The following is an 18331-nucleotide window of genomic DNA, read 5'->3' as shown; positions in this document are numbered from 1 at the left end:
CTTCATTACTTGTTTACTGTCATATATATATAATATATGAGGAGGGATCCACTTACAACAACTTGAAAGTTACAACATCTTACAACATCGTTTTTTTTCATTTTCAAAGTCCAAATCGTCGATCCAAACCGTTAGATATTCAATCTATATTAAAACGTGGTTGCAGACCAAATTTTATATTTTTTGGAATTTTTTTGCTATTTATTAAGATGGGTACAAAATCGCTGTATTTATTAAAATTCTGCACCATTAAAAAACAGCGATTTTGTACCCATCTTAATAAATAGCAAAAAAATTCCAAAAAATGTAAAATTTGGTCTGCAACCACGTTTTAATATAGATTGAATATCTAACGGTTTGGATCGACGATTTGGACTTTGAAAATGAAAAAAAACGATGTTGTAAGATGTTGTAACTTTCAAGTTGTTGTAAGTGGATCCCTCCTCATAATATATATACACACACATAATATCTTTATAGGTAATTCCATAGATAGTATTAAAAAAATGCAAGTTAATTTAAGATGAGTACAAAAACTAGTCAAATTCAAACGGTTTAGATTAATTTGACTATAAATTAAAATTCAAACTAATGAATTTTGTACCGATCTTAATAAATAGTAAAAAAAATTCTAAAAAATGTAAAGTTTGGTCTCCAAGCACATTTTATTGTAGAGACCACATTTAATGGTTAGAATCGATGATTTGGACTTTGAAAATATAAAAAATGGTTGTGGTAACTTGATCCCTCCTCATATATATATATATATATATATAGAGAGAGAGAGAGAGAGAGAGAGAGAGACTTATAATTTGATCTTATTGTTCCTTATCACTGAGCAACAACTGTGTGCACATCTAAATTACAACAACGTAGTCATGTAAAAAAAAATAAGTCAAAATTGCAAATATGTTATAATTCACAGTAGACAAGTTGTATCTTAAGTTTGGTATAATCTAAAAATCTATTGTTCATATGTCAAAATAATTTGGAAAATTAACATTTCACTTCAATTTGGGGGCACAATTCATTGATTATCAAAGTTATTATAATTGATATGTAATGTAGAGGAGGGTTGAAATGCCTCTATTTTTTGTGCCTCTATCATGCCTCCATTTTTAAAAACTTAAATAACTCAAAGTTTAAAACTTAAACATCAAAATAAAACCGTTAGATGTGATCTATGTTATTTTCTCTATGTGCCCATAAAAAATTACCACATTTTGATTTTGTTTTTATGTGAATCAATAAGTTAAAAAATCAACATCTATAAATTATATATCCACATTAGTATATATACATTTTTACAGGCTTAAGATGACAACCAAAACAAAAGTTAAAATGTCATAATTTTTTACACGTGCATATATAGATAAAATGATGTAGTAATTCATATCCAACAGTTTTATTTGAATTTTAAGATTTAAATTTTGAATTATTAAAGTTTTTAAAAATAGAGGCATAATGGAGGCATTTGAACCCTCCTCATATTTATCTCAACTATAAACATATCAATAATTTTTTTTCTTATAACAGATTTTTATAAAAAAATTATATTTGTAATTTTAATATAAATTTTATTTGTTGTCAAATAAGTTAATTTGATTGTAAAATAAACCTATTATATATATATCTTGTAAGTGAAAGATATACGTATACATAGCGGTCCGGATTGCGACAAACAATTGTAAAATATTATTTATATTTTCGTCTTTTCCATTACTTAATTTGTACAAATTAACGGCGAACACAATAACTAAATATTTAGTGGTTCAAACAATGATTTGACATTGACATTTAATAATCAGATATTTATTATATGTGTGAAGAAAAAAAGCTAGAAACATTATGGTACATAAATTGGTACTCCTTTTGGCCGAGTCAACATCCTCTTCTGTGCTAAACACTGTGTAGTATAATCTCAGCCGTCCAAATTCATACAGCGGGAATCACAATACATCTAAGGGCTGAGAATTCCGTAGACGACTTATTAATTGCATTTAATTAATTTTGTCCCTTTCTTACATACCTCCCTTGCAAAGATACGGAGCAACATTAATTGTTATTATTAAAGGTACAATGTCCCAAAATAATTAATATTCGATATACAGAAACAAAAATGTTCTATGGTGATAGCTCATATAGACTATAGCACATTCCTTCGATCTTAATTAATTAAATGATAAAGTAACACATGCATGTGTAGTATTTTACGTACTATTCGAAGAATTTATTCCTCCACCATTTACAGAAAATGTATTATATATGTATCGTGTTTAATTACTAAATTATAATTAAGGCTAGGGAACAAATATCATTTTCCTGGATATATGGTTGTGACTTTAATTTTAACAACATAAAAATAATTTATATATAACGACATGAGCATGCATAATCTGTAAATTTACAAACATGCTGAAATTTGCTGCATATTTTATTGTTCATGAAATTATAAGAAATTTACAACCATTTATATTTAATGTTATTTTATGGATTATCAAATGATATTTAAATTGTATAAGAAATCGATAAACCAATTATAAAAAAAAATTGACTTGATTTGAACAATATTGTTAAGTTATCAAGTTTGCATGCATATAATATTTAATTAGTTCCTTAATTAAGTACAAGTCATCGACATAAGTCTTTCTAAATTAAAGTCACTTTCTCCTAGAATTTAATAGTTAGATAATCATTATAGAAAACTATGTCACTACCATGAACGACCTATATAGTTTCTGTTTATATTGTATAATATATATAATACATTATATTCATTCATTTTTGTTTTACTCGTTGTTTGCTTTGACTTAAATATCAAGAGTTGAAATGAAGCGCCATTTGACCTTCATGGCGTTTTTTTTTTGCCTCCCGTTTAAAGTTGGATTTCAACTTTTAACCACAAAAGATTGAAATAAGTTTGAAACCTTTCCACTTCACATTTATACCGTTTGACCTCTCCATAAACTTGTAACCACAAAACACCCCGTAGCGCCATCTCTCTCTCTCTCTCTCTCTGAAAGAAACAAGGAGCAATAAATCAGTATACCCTATCAATAAATGCAGTTGCACCCTCTCAATGCTCTCCGCAATAACTCCTATTCAATACCCTCTCTCTCTCTATTCATCTTCTTCTCTACCAATCTCTCTTTCCCTCTTTTATATATTTTTTTTCCTTCCAACCAAACTCCATTTGTTAATATCTCTCCTACGCACTTGAGTGAGAACTGTCGCTAGTTCTTCTCTTCCCCACACCTTCTCTTAATTTCTCTATCTTCCCTGTCTCGCAGTCACTTAAATTTCCCATTTTGTCCTTTCTTTTTGTTCATCTTATATAAACAGTACCTTTCTAGATCTATCGAAGTTCTCTGAAATGTCTCTCTCTTTCACTCTCTAAACTTCCCTAAGCATCATTTGCTTTCGTTGACAATCTAACCTAACAACCAATTTGCTTTGATCCTTTTTAGAAGTAAGAGTCAGGCTTCCTTACAACAAAAATCTAGCTGGAATAGCATGAAAAAAGTTAGCAAGGAGAAAGTGCATTTGGAAGCGAGAGGATACAGAAATTTCTAGGGTTAGTTCAAGATATGACTGCTGGCATGATGCTTCCATCTCGAAACATGCAATCGATGATCGGTAGAGGCAATGGTACCATAGGATATGGATCTTCTCCTCCTCTTTCTATCGGACAGGTTTGTTGTACCTTGAAATGGGTTTTATTTCTTCTGTTTAATTGTCCCTTACAAGTTATATTTTTTAGATATTGGTGGGGAACTGGTGATAATGTGTAATCCCTTTGTTGTGTACAGTAAATTTTTGTATACACCTGGATATATTCTAAGAGTTCACTAATTGTGCGCACATGAGAGAAAAGAGAGAGTACTTGGCTGCGCTGCAAGATTTCAAAAAGAGAGAGAATGATTCTTTTAGTTCAATGACAAAAAATATATATATAGTAAATGGACGATATTTTCTCATAATATGTTGTATATATTAATTGAATGTTACTACTGTCAATAAACTTTTGTGATGATGTAAAATGGTTAACATTTTTTCGTGCAATCTCTATTCGTAAATCTTGTTTACACCAAAAGCGAGATATGTCAATATTAGTAATATGTTTCAATATGGGCAAGCAAATTCTTTAAGAGGGATCCGATTACCACAATTTTGAGTTACCACAACTATTTTCAAAGTTCAAATCGTCGATCAAAACCGTTCAACATGATCTCTACAATAAAATGTGCTTCCAGATCAAATTTTACATTTTTTTTGAATTTGTTAACTATTTATTAAGATGAATACAAAATTCAATGGTCTGAATTTGACAAGTTTTTGTAAAATACTTAATAAATAGAAAAAAAAAATCAAAAAAATGTAAAATTTGATATGTAAGCACATTTTATTGTGGAGATCATGTTGAACGGTTTGGATCGACAAAATTAGAATTTCAAATGTAAAAAATGGTTGTGGTAACTAAAAATTGTGATAATTGGATCCCTCCTCATTTCTTAATTACAGGTCTGTATTCACTGCAATATCACTCACTTTTCAAATCCTAATTAACTTCGACGGAAATTAAAACCAATTTCTACTACAAAAGACATGTCACTAATACCTTATAGGTTCAATGGCAAAATATATAGACTGCCACATTAATATGTACTTTCTGTACATTCATTAATATATCAACTAGATATTTAATTGATATTAAATTGCTCAAGTACATGTAAAATTTAGAACCTGAGCTCTTGTCACAAACCTCAAAATGCAAAGCACACTAACCGAATTTTTACAACACTCAAATAGCATCAAACAAATATATATATAAGAAAACTAAAATTAAAAGATAGCTATATAAACATGTGAATTGAGCTTCCAAGTACATATATGTCTGTTCTTTGCATTCAACTTTTAAACTGAAATTCAAATACATTAATTTTGTGTCCTTTTTTGTCAGGCAAACATACTAGAGGCTCAGCAAATTCCTCTGCGGTTCCATGATAATCATGAGCACCAACATCTACACCCAACAGATATCAGTGAATCACTTCCCCTTGGTCCCACCTGCGAAGCTCCGCATGGAACAATACGGTCAAGAGAGGATGAATTCGATAGCAAATCAATGAATAGTGATAATAATGGTGAAGGAGGAGGATCAGGTGACGACATTCAGGACCCAAACCAAAGGCCAAAAAAGAAGCGTTATCATCGTCACACACAACATCAAATCCGAGAGTTGGAGGCGTAAGTAATGAATGATAATAAAAGAAACAATTTTGTACTAGTGATTATAATAGAGAGTTGGAATTTTTACATACCAGAAAATTAACATCTATATGTGAGTGCTTCATTTTTATTTTTTATTTTTTTAACTTTGCAATTAGAGCCATCAGCATTGGCACACATGCTAGCTAGACCCAACTTACAACAAAGGCAACTCAAATTATAGCACAATATTGTTGGGTACCACTTGAAATCTAATATTTTCTTCTGTCTTGTTTATTTTTTAGTTTCTTTAAGGAATGCCCACACCCAGATGACAAGCAGCGAAAGGCACTAAGTCAAGAGCTGGGATTAGAGCCTCTACAAATCAAGTTTTGGTTCCAAAACAAGCGCACACAGATGAAGGTTCTTCCCTATTAATTTCATAAAACAAATAGAAATTAAATCAATTCGAAATTACTTCTTCTACACGTTTTTCTTGAGAATTATAGGTTAATCTCAAATTAATATACTTTTTTACCTTGTTTATAATTATTGTAAATAATGATTGGTCTTTTTGAATTTTTTAATTTAAATTCTATTAGTTTGTGTATGTATGTTCAGTGCTAGCTTGATCATATGATGCATTTCATAGTAATCTTTTATGACTTATGTAAATTAACTGTTAGTTTTTCCTTCTTTTTCTTTTTTGTTAAAAAAATATGTCAGACTCAGCAGGAAAGGAATGAAAATAGTCAGCTTCGGACTGATAATGAGAAACTCCGTGCTGAGAACATGCGGTATAAAGAGGCTCTCACCAACGCCTCCTGCCCCAATTGTGGCGGTCCTGCATCGCTTGGCGAGATGTCATTTGACGAACATCATCTTCGGATCGAGAATGCACGCCTTCGTGAGGAGGTACTTGTTTAGAAATCTTATTTACTATCTGTTAACGTATTGGGTAGAAAAAAAATAAAATATACCACATACTATAATTCTCAATCTATGTCATTAATTGTTGCCTTATTTCTTTAAATAGCTTCCTTTTTTTGCCTCGAAAGATTCGTGTATGTATAATATGAAGTTTAAAAATGCTGATCTTTAGTCATAATGGATGATTCATGGATGAATATATCTCAAATTAATTAGAATTTGTTTGCCTGATCTTTATTGTTTTTCTAACATTATGAATTTTTAATTTATGCTTTTAAAGATTGATAGGATATCTGGAATAGCTGCAAAATATGTAGGCAAGCCGTTGGTCTCATACCAACCGCACTCTAGCCCGATTTCAAACCGCTCCTCCCTAGACCTTGGAGTTGGATCCTTTGGTGGTCATTCACCTATCGGCACTGATATCTTTGGGCCTAGTGAGTTATTTCGGAGTGTGACTGGCCAGTCAGAGGCCGACAAACCACTGATCATTGAGCTGGCAGTGACAGCTATGGAGGAAATGGTTCGGATGGCCCAGCTCAACGAGCCACTGTGGGTTAATGGCTTGAATGGATCAACAGAGATGTTAAATGAAGATGAGTATTTGAGGTTGTTCACCAGAGGTATTGGACCAAAGCCACTAGGCATGCGATCTGAGGCTTCCCGGGAGACAGCGGTGGTTATAATGAATCATGCCAACCTTGTTGAGATTCTCATGGATGTGGTAACTGGATTTTTTTTTTTTAAAAAAAATTTATAGTAGATAAGCATGAAACTAAATTCTATATAGGAAAAAAAAAATCCTGGGTAACTTGGTACGTCTCTCTGAACGGGACACGCATTACCCATTGGTCAGAATTCTTTTGCCAATTTACCATGTAATTGCACCACAGAAAATTTACCTAGGTAATGTATTTTTTGGTTCAAACGTGGTCAAAGATGATCTCAATTTTTGTTTTATTGGTAGAATCAATGGTGTACAATTTTCTCGAGCATTGTTTCAAGAGCAGTTACGCTGGAAGTCCTTTCAACTGGAGTTGCTGGTAATTACAACGGAGCTTTCCAAGTGGTACGTGTACATATTAAACTTATATTTCTTGGTTAAAATAATTGAATTAAAAAGTGATTAGTCAACATTTTTGCTTACAGCTGTTTTCATTCTGAAAATAAGATGATCATGCGCTCCATTGCAAAAATGTTTTTGTCCTAACAAATTGATCATAAGATAATAAAAAATAATATCATTTCCATCTGGATCACACTGCCATCTCTACTTCCTCTACTGGGAAATATGAACATTTTTGGAGTGCAGTGCATACGGCATTTTGATGTCTTGTAGGTCTACACATTTTTTTTCAAGCAATCTGATTAGCTCTATCGAATATGTACATTTAAATCCATATGGATATAATTAAATTACCCAAGAATTGAAATTTAAAACTTGCATATGGGTACTAGTTAACAATTGCAATTCCCAAGTAACCCAATATGTGAACCTTCTTTTATAGATGTCAGCAGAGTTTCAAGTGCCTTCACCACTAGTGCCGACAAGGGAGAGCTTGTTTGTGAGGTACTGCAAGCAGCACCAGGATGGAATGTGGGCTGTGGTCGATGTTTCATTGGATGGCCTACGTCCAGGCCCAACTGTACGGTGCCGAAGAAGGCCCTCAGGTTGCTTGATCCAAGAAATGCCTAATGGTTACTCCAAGGTAAATATGCCTATCAAATTGTGAGAAAGAACAAGGTGTGTATTTTATATTATTTATTCACAAGGCAGCCAGACTTTCACGCTTATTGTACTTCAAAGGTGTCTATGTATTAGAGGCAAGGTTCTAAATAGCGGTTATAGCGCTATAGCTTTTAAGGTCGAAAAAGCTATACCACAGCTACAGTGCAACCATAGCTAGCTATTTAGAATTATTATAAAACAAAAGCGGTTAATAGCGATATAGCTTTTGAGGACCGAAAAAACTATAGTGCAACTATTGTGTAGCTATAGCTAGCTATTTAGAACCCGGGTTAGAGGTATAAATTTTTAAACTAGCAATGCTATATGACAACACATGCATGGTGTTTATGTTTAGAGGTGTAAATTTGATCAATTGAAGTCCTTTTTCTCTACCACAGGTGACATGGGTCGAGCACGTGGAAGCAGATGATAGAGCTGTGCACAACCTCTACAAGCCCTTGGTGAATTCTGGCCTTGCCTTCGGTGCCAAGAGATGGGTTGGCACACTTGAACGCCAATGTGAGAGGCTCGCAAGTGTCATGGCAAGCAATATCCCCAATGGAGATATTGGCGGTAAGTTAATTTCTGTACTTGTCCCTCATTTTTTTTAATAATACTTCTCTGTTTCAATACAACCCCAGGATTTCTCATTTTATGGTTATTTCCAAATATTTTATGTTTAAGTGTTAATACTTGTGTAAAATCACAGCTAATTAAGCTTAAACTGTTTGAGCTGACTATGTGTTGATAATTCCCTATGAATTTTTTGTACAAAATGTTTTGCAGTGATAACCACACCCGAGGGGAAGAAGAGCATGCTTAAGCTAGCAGAGCGGATGGTGGGAAGCTTCTGTGGAGGCGTGACCGCTTCTACAACCCACCAGTGGACCACATTATCGGGCAGTGGGGCCGAGGATGTTCGCGTCATGACACGCAAGAGTGTTGATGACCCTGGCCGTCCACCTGGCATTATCCTTAATGCAGCCACCTCATTTTGGCTCCCGGTGCCACCAAAAAGGGTTTTTGATTTCCTTCGTGATGAATCCACCCGCAGTGAGGTGATATATGCTAGTTAGATTAGTTATAAATTGTCCTTGATTTCTCTCTAACTGTTGTGGGTTGGAAAGGGCAGTATTGAAGTTTCCATATTGCAGCCTCTATTATCTTCATTTTATTCTTTCAAATAAGCTAAATGGGACAAGAGTCATAATTTGATCTGTGGTCCCTAGAAATACGTGAAATTCAACAGTAAAGGAAGAAGTTGGATATAAAGTGAATAACATAACTATATTCATGATACACAATACTTTGACCTGACCATGGTGTCTGATTGGTAATTAAGATAATCTAGTACCTGCCATCTAACTATAGATTTGCTGTATACAGTGGGATATATTGTCAAATGGAGGTGTGGTTCAAGAGATGGCTCACATAGCTAATGGTCGGGATCATGGTAATTGTGTCTCGCTGTTACGTGTCAATGTAAGTAATTGACAGACAGATAACTTGATGTCTCATTTCTCTATTGTTTTAATCTATTCATAACTTGAATGGTATCTATATATATTTACCATTGTATCTTATTATCCTAAATTCAAGTAGAAAAACTGTCATTATGACTTAATTAAAGTGCACCTTGAAAAAGGTACGGTATACCAAGCTTTCAAAAAAAAAAAAGGGTACCCTATACCACACACACACACACATCATTAATTCAAGATATATATTTTTCTAAATTTTACATGCACATTTACAATTTTTTGCTGATTATTTTAGACAACTTTTGACATGGGATACAAATTTTATAAAACTATGATGATCCTTGTTTCTCAGGCAAAAATTTAACCAAAAGCTACGACATTATCCTTGTTGAACACCATGTATTCTAATCTATGCAGAGCAATAATGCAAACCAAAGCAACATGCTCATACTCCAAGAGAGCTGCACTGACCTCACTGGATCTTATGTGATCTATGCACCAGTTGATGTTGTTGCCATGAATGTTGTACTCAATGGAGGTGATCCAGACTATGTGGCACTACTTCCATCAGGTTTTGCTATTTTACCTGATGGTCCCCAGTCCCGATCCCAAGCAATAGGCCCACATGATGAAGCCACACCGAATGAGGTGCATGGGCTTGGTGTCGGAGAAAGTGGCACAAATGGGTCACTTTTGACAGTGGCCTTCCAGATACTGGTGGATTCGGTGCCAACAGCAAAGTTATCTCTTGGCTCGGTTGCAACAGTTAATAGTTTGATTGCATGCACTGTGGAGAGGATCAAGGCGGCAGTTTCAGTTGAAACTACAGCTCGGTAAACCCGAGAAATAAGGTTAGTAATTTTTTATATCATCCTGCATGAATAATTTTATAATTTCTATCCAGGTACAAAATATAACTTGTCCATTGACTCATTTTCAAAAAAAGTGTTCATTTCTACTAACAAAGATTTATATATCAACATCTTTTCCAATTTAGGAAATGTATGCAAAATGTTGTGATTCTAATTATTGGCTTCATTTCATTGTTGACCAGCATATAGTTTCTAGAATGTAATAACCTAATCAAAGGAACAATTTTATTTGAAAACAAAAGAAAACCAAATCATTTCATAGGGGTATGTGCAAGTGCTAAGTTTCATGTATATATGTAATTAATTTTCTTTATTCTTTGAAGAACGTTTGTTGTTTATTGATAATGAATGCTGTTCACTGTACTTTTTACAGAAAAAACTTCAACTTCTAAGAAGATAATGTCATGGGTAAGTCAAGAACGCACCTCAGACTCTCCTTGCCATGTGGTGTTTTTCGGCCTATAATTTCGGGCAATTTATCTAAAAATTAACCATCATCCGTTAATCACCACTAAGCAAGGGTAGTTGGTTCGGGTATTGACTTTCTCTAAGTAGGGTATTAAATCTCGTTCCATATTTAGATCTATCTTTATCGGAGTTTTTGAGACGAACAAATTTAAACTTTATGTTGTGTTTTGGTACTATTTTGTTGTAATTTTCTGTCTAGTGGTACGTTTGACTGTACTTTATTGTCTTAAATTCAATCATGTGAAATTGGCTATGGAATGAGTTCGTATTAGGGGTGGCAAAAAGCCCGTAGCTCGTGGATCAATCGTCACTCGTATCTGACTCGCTCGCTAATAACTTGTTCATTAGTGAACCAAATTGTTAACGACCCAACTCATCACTAGCTCGATCCAAAATTAACAAGTTTAAGCTGGGACCTAGCTCGCTCTTGAGCTGGTGAGCCTGCTCGATCCAAGTATGAATCTGTGAATTGGTATGAATTGGTGTGAATTTAGTATGCATGAATTTATTTTGTGAACTATGTTTGTATGAATTTAAAGATTTAGTATTTTAGTATGTATGAATTTAGTTATAAACTTAATTTATGGTAGTTGATTTTATAATACATTATCTAATATATTTGAACTTTTGACTCACGAGCTTTCACGAGCTGGCTCGGCTCGCTCGTTGCCAAAACAAGCTAGCCGGCCGTGAGTCACTTTTTCAGCTTGGATCCGAATGTTGGCTCTCTCATGACTCGCTCGTTGCTAAAACAAGCGAGCAGTTTAGTCTAGCTTGGACCAAGCCGGCTCATTGCCAACCCTAGTTCGTATTGTCAGAGATATTTGTTTTCTACAACTAGTAGTGACGGAGAACTAGTGTGATGATTTGATGCAAACATGGACCAGATAAAGTTTAAAAAACACATGCTAGATTACACACCTAACAATCTCTCTACTCTCTCAAGATAGAATCTAATTACAAGAACTAGTCAAATTTAATTAGATCATTGAATTTTGTACTGATCAATTAAATTAGTGAAGGTACTGATCAATTAAATCTCTCAAACTCACAAGCTACTTCTGAAAAAACTTTGAACACGAGCAGCTCTCTCTCCCACTTTTTCTGTGTCGTTTCAGCTCAAAGGACACCAACAGAGGTCAAGTAGTTAATTGTTTCCAGCTACGTACTTAAACCCATCTCAACAGTTGGTGTAATTTTAGGCCCGCCAAAACAAACTAAATTAAGTCTTATAACCTATAAGCTGCTGTACAAATTACAATTGGCCACGTTGTTAACAAATGACAAATTCTGAAGAGAGGTGATGAATAAATGATACCTTGTTGTCGAGTATGGTTAGTATAACATCAGTGTCATTTAAGTCTATATAACACCAATTTCAAAATCTATTGAATCGATTTCAAACGGTGAATCCAAACCGTTCAAATCAATCTACTTCGTTAGTTGTGCATTTACATGCAAATTTATAAATTTATTTAGTATTAAGTCAAGCGGTCAAATGAGTGAGTTTTTAAGTTAATTTTAATACATTCATTTTTCAACATTTTTATTGCTTAATTTGATACTAAAATAACTCGAAAATATAAAAAAAATTACTTGTAAACGCATCACTCATAAAGTAAATTGGTTTAAACGGTTCGAATTAATCATTTGAAGTTTATTCAATCAATTTTGAAATTAGTGTCATATGACACCAATGTCATATTAGTCAGACTCTTTGTTGTCACTATATCCTAAGTGTTACATGCATTTTTGTTGTGTTAAGCAGGGGTGCATAGGAGAATTTTTGTCTATATAAAATATTAAAAAAGAAGAAAGTGAAACAAAAAGGTACTAACAGATTTTAATGAGTAAAAGATCGGTAAGAATTTTAAATGGGTAAAATTTTTACTGATTCAAATCATTTTTTTTTCAGTTCTCTATTAAAATATAAGAAATAAAAAATTTTAGAAAAATAGATCGAGTCCTTATATTACAAATTTTAAGATACTTTATCTATTTTTCTAAATACTTTTTATATTTTAGTTGAGAAAAAAAAAAGTTGATTTGAATCGGTAAGAATTCTACCGATATAACTAAATTTGGATCGGTAATATTCCCACCAATACTTCTACCTACAAAAATTTATCAGTACTCTTTTATGTTTATCTCTGATTTTTTAATATTTTAGATAAAACATTCTCATAGAATAGCATATATATAACAATTTGGATAAATTTCAGAATAGCGTATATAACCATTTGGATAAATTTCACAAGAGGTTACTAAACTTTGTTCTTTGTCACAAATTGATCACTTAAGTTTGATTTATTTCTTAGCCACTAAACTTTTAATTTGTCCAAATCAAATCACCATATAACTTTTTTCATTCAAAAAATTAATAAAATATAACTTTTCTATTAGTATTTTAGACGGAATGAGCATCTTCCGTTAAAATTTTAAATGAAATAAACATATTCCGTTAAATTTTGGATGAAATGAGAACATTCTGTTAATATTTTAAATGAAAAAGTAATTGGATGATTTGATTAAAACAAATTAAAAATTCAATGACTATGAAGGGGCAAATCAAACCTAAATAACTAATTCATGACAAAAACAAAGTTTAGTGACCTCCAACGAAATTTACTCTAATAATTTTTGAACAAGTAATGCTGAACTTCATAATTAAAGCGGAACTATATTGGTGGCATCAATATGGTTTAGAGGATTACAGCTGATTCTTACTCATGTCTATGTATCTGACTATCTATCTGTGAGTATAGTTTGCACATCCTGATCACTGATCACCACAGCCGCTGCAGTATTCTATGCACCTCTGATTCTTTTAGTAATAAGCTTGATTAAATTTATTATTTGATAACAATGTCAACTAGCAACTAACAAAGATTCTAACCAAACAACAGCACACACGCACACACACACAATGCTGCTTGTCATTTGCCAGTAATTTATTTCCATTTGCTCCCTAAAGTTGAAGGTGCTTAATAGCGGTTTGCACATCCTTATCACCACGGCCACTGCAGTTGAGAACAACCTTGGTACCATCAGGTAGAGTTGGGCAGAGCTTCTCCAGGTATGCCAATGCGTGAGACGTCTCCAAGGCTGGTATTATGCCCTCCAACCTAGATAACTGCTTAAATGCTGCATACAAATAATCAATAAGAGAAATACATGTTAGTTGTGGAGAAACCCCCATATATGTTTTGTTATCATTAGACATAGGAGGATGTAGGGGTTCTTTTTAGTTTTGCATGGTAGGCACAATTATACCAAAGAATGGTTAAATTTAACAAGAGTAGAAAACTGACCATCCAAAGCTTCCACATCAGTGACACTGTAATACTCAGCACGACCGATATCTTTTAGATAACTATGTTCTGGCCCCACCCCTGGGTAATCCAACCTAATATATAGATATTTATTGTCAGTAAGAAATATATACTTTGCAAATTAAAGTAAAAAAGGAACATAAATCTAAATAAATAACTAAATAAACTTTCTGCACAACAACGCAGAAAAGTAAAGCAGGACCAGATGCTTGAAAACTGGCAAAGTAAAATTTAAAAAGAATAATTAAACAAGAAACAAACAGGTTCGTAGCACTAACCCAGCACTGATGGAATGGGGCTCAACAATCTGGCCATCATCATCCTGGAGTAAATAACTCATAGCTCCATGTAGTACCCCAACCTCCCCCATGGTCAATGTGGCAGCATGCTTACCACTCTCTATACCGTGCCCTGCCGCCTCCACACCTATCAATCTGACCTCTTTATCGTTGACAAACTCATTGAACAGTCCCATTGCATTCGACCCACCTCCAACACATGCAACCAGCACGTCAGGTGCCCGGCCCCACTTCTCAGCAGCCTGTCTACGAGTTTCTTTACCAATTATTGTGTGAAATTCTCGAACCATCATTGGATAAGGATGCGGGCCTGCCACTGACCCGAGGATATAGTGAGTGGTTTCAACATTTGTCACCCAATCACGTATGGCTTCAGATGTGGCATCTTTTAGAGTTTTGGTACCAGAGTGCACTGCTCGTACCTAATATAAAAGAGAACATGAGTTAACTATCTTTCTATTTATCTTTGGTTGCATAGTTGTCATTTTATTTTTACTCTTTGATTTTTGTTGGTACTTATGTATCTTTTCCACAAAGGCACTAACTTCATGTAGGAACTAAACAAATTAATAAAAGCCAGACTTATCTACTGCATAAAAAAAATATAATAATAAAAGAATCTAAAATAATAACAGCCAAACTTGGCTTTCTTCAAGTGCTATTTTACAATTTTAAATTCACATCTTTTAGTTAGAACCTGATTAACAAGATTACCTCAGCACCAAGAAGCCTCATGCGGAACACATTGAGCGCCTGTCTCTCCATATCCTGGGCACCCATGTAAATTATGCACTCGAGCCCGAAACGGGCACAAACAGTTGCAGTGGCAACACCGTGCTGACCCGCACCTGTCTCAGCAATGATCCGCTTCTTTCCCAGCCGCTTTGCCAGGAGTGCCTGACCCACTGCATTGTTGATCTTGTGGGCTCCAGTGTGGTTCAGGTCTTCCCTCTTGAGATACAAATGTGGTCCAGTTCCATCAGCTCGGCGGTAGTGCTCAGTCAACCGCTCAGCAAAGTATAGTGGGGTCTCGCGGCCCACATAATCTCGAAGTATGCCATCTAGTTCTCGCTAAAAGTAATAACAAATGAATCTAAAATAAGCCCTTTGAATTAGTATGATGGCTATAATGTTCCAAACGTATTTGTTCGAGAGGTGTAGAGGACAACTAAGCCCTCTGAAAGATTATTTTGGGGGGTTGAAGGAAGGAAACCCATATGCTTTATTCAGGTAAGGAGGAAAAATATCTCGTAAAAATAAAGCAGAGCATTACTTAAAATTTGTTCTGAAAAAGAATTATTCATGCCGTAAACGAAAAAGCAGCTACAAAAAAATTATTATGCTGAACAAAATCCTCAGATTAATCAACTATCCCAAAAAAGAATTTAAAGATATATCAGCTACTAAAACACTAAAATCCCCTCTAGTAACTTTCCTTTTTAATTGCAAGTGCAATGAATCTCTTATTTCTTGTGAATAATCCTTAATTCAGTATTAAACAGAAGATATAAGCATTTACTAAGGAACTTGTAAGGAAATCTTTATATTAAAAAAAAAATTCACGATAATAGGAAAGTTACTACATAAATTTTTCTTTTAGGTAAAGAAACATGAATGAATTTTTCTTAGCTTTTGTTATTTTTGTATTTTTATTATATTCCATGTTTGGTTCCTAAACTTGATAAAACAGTGGAGAAACAATTTTTTGCTCCCGGAGTAAATGGGATCACTTTGAAGCTGGAAATTGGAGAGGAATTTTGAATCAATTAGAGAAAGGTACATTAAGGGGAGAGAATATAGCAATAATATATGCAGGTTCAGCTCCTCTCCAATAGTACAGGTGTAACTGATCATACCAGGCAGACTGGAATGGCCAGCTCACACCAGGCCAAAAAGCTACCCCAGGAATGCCCGAATTTAAAGGATATTAGTCAGATGTAAGCTGGCCTCTCCATCAGAAACGGAAGGTAAGATCTTCCAATCATGATTGAGTGAAACATGTTCCAGTGTCTTAACAAATGGATTAGTACCAAAACACAAAGTAGTTCTCATTTTTTATTTTCGATCAAAATAGTCTGAAAAAATTGAAAAGGCAGCATTTCTTCATATTAGGAAAATGAATTTCATCTGGAATTGCAGTTGCCAACCAAATAAACAAAGGGGTGGCATTTCTCATGGTGATCTTCTTTATAGCTTGCTTTCACTTTTAATTAAACACCCACAACTTTTTCTTTTTGAAGAAATTAAACACCCACAATTAAACAGAGTATTGTATTGAACATAAATCCTGGCAAGTACAAATGAACTATTTCACCCATTTTCAAACACAAGTGCAAAATTTTCCAAAATTGATGTGCAATATTAACTTAAATTCTAGGAATGAGCTTCGATGTACATTTACTAGTAACAAAAAGAAGCCTTAGAAATAGCAATTACAACAAGACATCAAGTTCTCACCCTCAGCATTGTTACTCAATATTTCCAAATATCCCAATAAAAATTTAACACACACCTGAAATTCTTGATCCTTAGAGAGAGTTTCAAACGCAGTCTCCAGTTCACTAAGCGCGTACATTAACGTCTCGGGTACATACTTCCCTCCGAAACGACCAAAGCGTCCAAACCGGTCTGGCCTCTCCCCAATCGGGACGGTCTCCACGGCGGCGGAGGGAGCGGTGGTGGCGAGAGGTGGTGGACACGCCATTGACTCGCCTGGCATGCGTAAGGTCACGATGGAGCTTCGTGGCGAGGCGAATCGAGCGATAGGGAAGGTGGTGCCAAGGCTAACGTTAGGGTTTCTCAGAGAGATGGAGGTGGCCATGACAGCGGGCTTTATTTTTTTTTTAATTTTTAATAAATGACGTCTCCTCTTGTTCTTATAATGGACTTGGTCTCCATTTATTTGTATTTACATTTTGATTTCCTATTATTGCTTGGATCGTTATCTTGTTATCTTTTGGGAGATTTAGTTGTTAGGTCGATGGTGTTTGATGTGTAAACCTGTTCCATACACACCGCTTATATTTATTTTTTTGGTGGACAGTGCTTTTCTTGCAAATTTTGTTGGATTTTCCAGGTTGGCCTTTCATTCACATAATTTTTATGTATAAAATTTATATAAAAATGAGAGTGGCAATATGTATATTAGACCGAGTTCTATTTTTTTATTTTTAAAGTTCAAACAGACATGGGCAGATCTATTGTAGCATGGGGGGCAGTCGTCCCTCCTTGAATTTTGAGTTTTATTGGTAATGATCGACTTTGTCTCTCTCTGAAATTTTTTTTGCCCTTCTCTGGATGTTTGATTTGTAATTCGGGTTAAATTTAGTGTTAAAATCAAAATAAATTTTTTGAATTATGATTGGTAATATTAATTATAAGTTATAGGATCAAAAATTATAAGTTAGGATATTAGAATATATAAGTCAAAATATTGTTTTTTTTATCGAGTATCCAATTAGTTAATGGATTTAAATCTGATAAGCTATTTAAACCCGATTCGATATTTTTTTTGCCCCCCCCCGACGAAAATCCTGGGTCCGCCCCTACAAACAGAGACACGATGTCTTCACATTTTAAAGAGGATATTACAAATCTGAAATACAAAGGGTCCGGTGTCTTCACATTTATAAAAAAAAACAAATATTTACAACAAATCTGAATCTGACCAACCTCTTTATACAAAATATTTAAATTTGTAACCCTCAAATTAGGAGTGCGTATCCTCTAGATATCTCAACTTTTGCGTGACCGACGTGTACGGTGCCTATTCGGGGGTGATGTAGGGGGTCAGTATTCTGTGTGCTTTGAGATTCGTGCAGAACATATTTAAACGGTTGGAATTTTCCATAGAGTCACGCAAAGTTTGAGATATCTCATAGGATACAAATTCCAAATTATAGTGTAAAATAGGGCTGTCAAAAAAGCTCGGAGCTCGTGGATCGCTCGTGACTCGCCTCTAGCTCGCTCGCTAACAGCTCGCTCGATAGTGGACCGAGCTGTTAACGAGCCA

The 18331-nt window shown here is 34.3% G+C and overlaps 2 protein-coding genes across 2 annotated transcripts; one reads left to right on the top strand and one right to left on the bottom strand.

The window, feature by feature from the left end:
- Positions 1-3091: 3091 nt before the first annotated feature.
- Positions 3092-10958, top strand: LOC144569853 (homeobox-leucine zipper protein ROC2-like). The gene is made up of 13 exons (XM_078320327.1): positions 3092-3220; positions 3468-3692; positions 4961-5247; positions 5514-5631; positions 5935-6123; positions 6419-6862; positions 7106-7207; positions 7647-7847; positions 8266-8440; positions 8654-8925; positions 9254-9349; positions 9766-10199; positions 10594-10958. The coding sequence occupies exons 2-12, from the start codon at positions 3588-3590 to the stop codon at positions 10183-10185; spliced, it is 2409 nt and encodes an 802-aa protein (XP_078176453.1). The 5' UTR covers positions 3092-3220; positions 3468-3587; the 3' UTR covers positions 10186-10199; positions 10594-10958.
- A 2555-nt stretch (positions 10959-13513) lies between these two features.
- LOC144569852 (tryptophan synthase beta chain 1) lies at positions 13514-17293 on the bottom strand. Its single transcript, XM_078320326.1, has 5 exons — positions 16832-17293; positions 15034-15390; positions 14299-14741; positions 14000-14094; positions 13514-13832 (listed from the first exon to the last, which is right to left on the bottom strand). Exons 1-5 carry the CDS (start codon positions 17138-17140, stop codon positions 13657-13659), a joined length of 1380 nt encoding a protein of 459 aa, XP_078176452.1. The 5' UTR covers positions 17141-17293; the 3' UTR covers positions 13514-13656.
- Positions 17294-18331: the final 1038 nt, after the last annotated feature.

Source organism: Carex rostrata, chromosome 18 (genome assembly GCF_964058835.1).
Source record: "Carex rostrata chromosome 18, lpCarRost1.2, whole genome shotgun sequence".
NCBI lineage: Eukaryota > Viridiplantae > Streptophyta > Magnoliopsida > Poales > Cyperaceae > Carex > Carex rostrata.
The sequence above is the reverse complement of the archived record's forward strand: the minus strand, read 5'-3'. Positions and strand labels throughout refer to the sequence as shown.

What these genes read in the sequence shown, in the direction of transcription:
- LOC144569853 (XM_078320327.1), top strand. Translation starts at nt 3,588, where the DNA reads ATGACTGCTGGCATGATGCTTCCATCTCGAAACATGCAATCGATGATC. An exon ending in TTGAGATTCTCATGGATGTG is followed by an intron (nt 6,863 to 7,105) that starts GTAACTGGATTT and finishes TTTTATTGGTAG; the next exon opens with AATCAATGGTGTACAATTTT. An exon ending in TCTCGCTGTTACGTGTCAAT is followed by an intron (nt 9,350 to 9,765) that starts GTAAGTAATTGA and finishes TAATCTATGCAG; the next exon opens with AGCAATAATGCAAACCAAAG.
- LOC144569852 (XM_078320326.1), bottom strand. Translation starts at nt 17,140, where the DNA reads ATGGCCACCTCCATCTCTCTGAGAAACCCTAACGTTAGCCTTGGCACC. An exon ending in CTAAGGATCAAGAATTTCAG is followed by an intron (nt 15,391 to 16,831) that starts GTGTGTGTTAAA and finishes TATTACTTTTAG; the next exon opens with CGAGAACTAGATGGCATACT. An exon ending in TGATGTGGAAGCTTTGGATG is followed by an intron (nt 13,833 to 13,999) that starts GTCAGTTTTCTA and finishes ATTTGTATGCAG; the next exon opens with CATTTAAGCAGTTATCTAGG.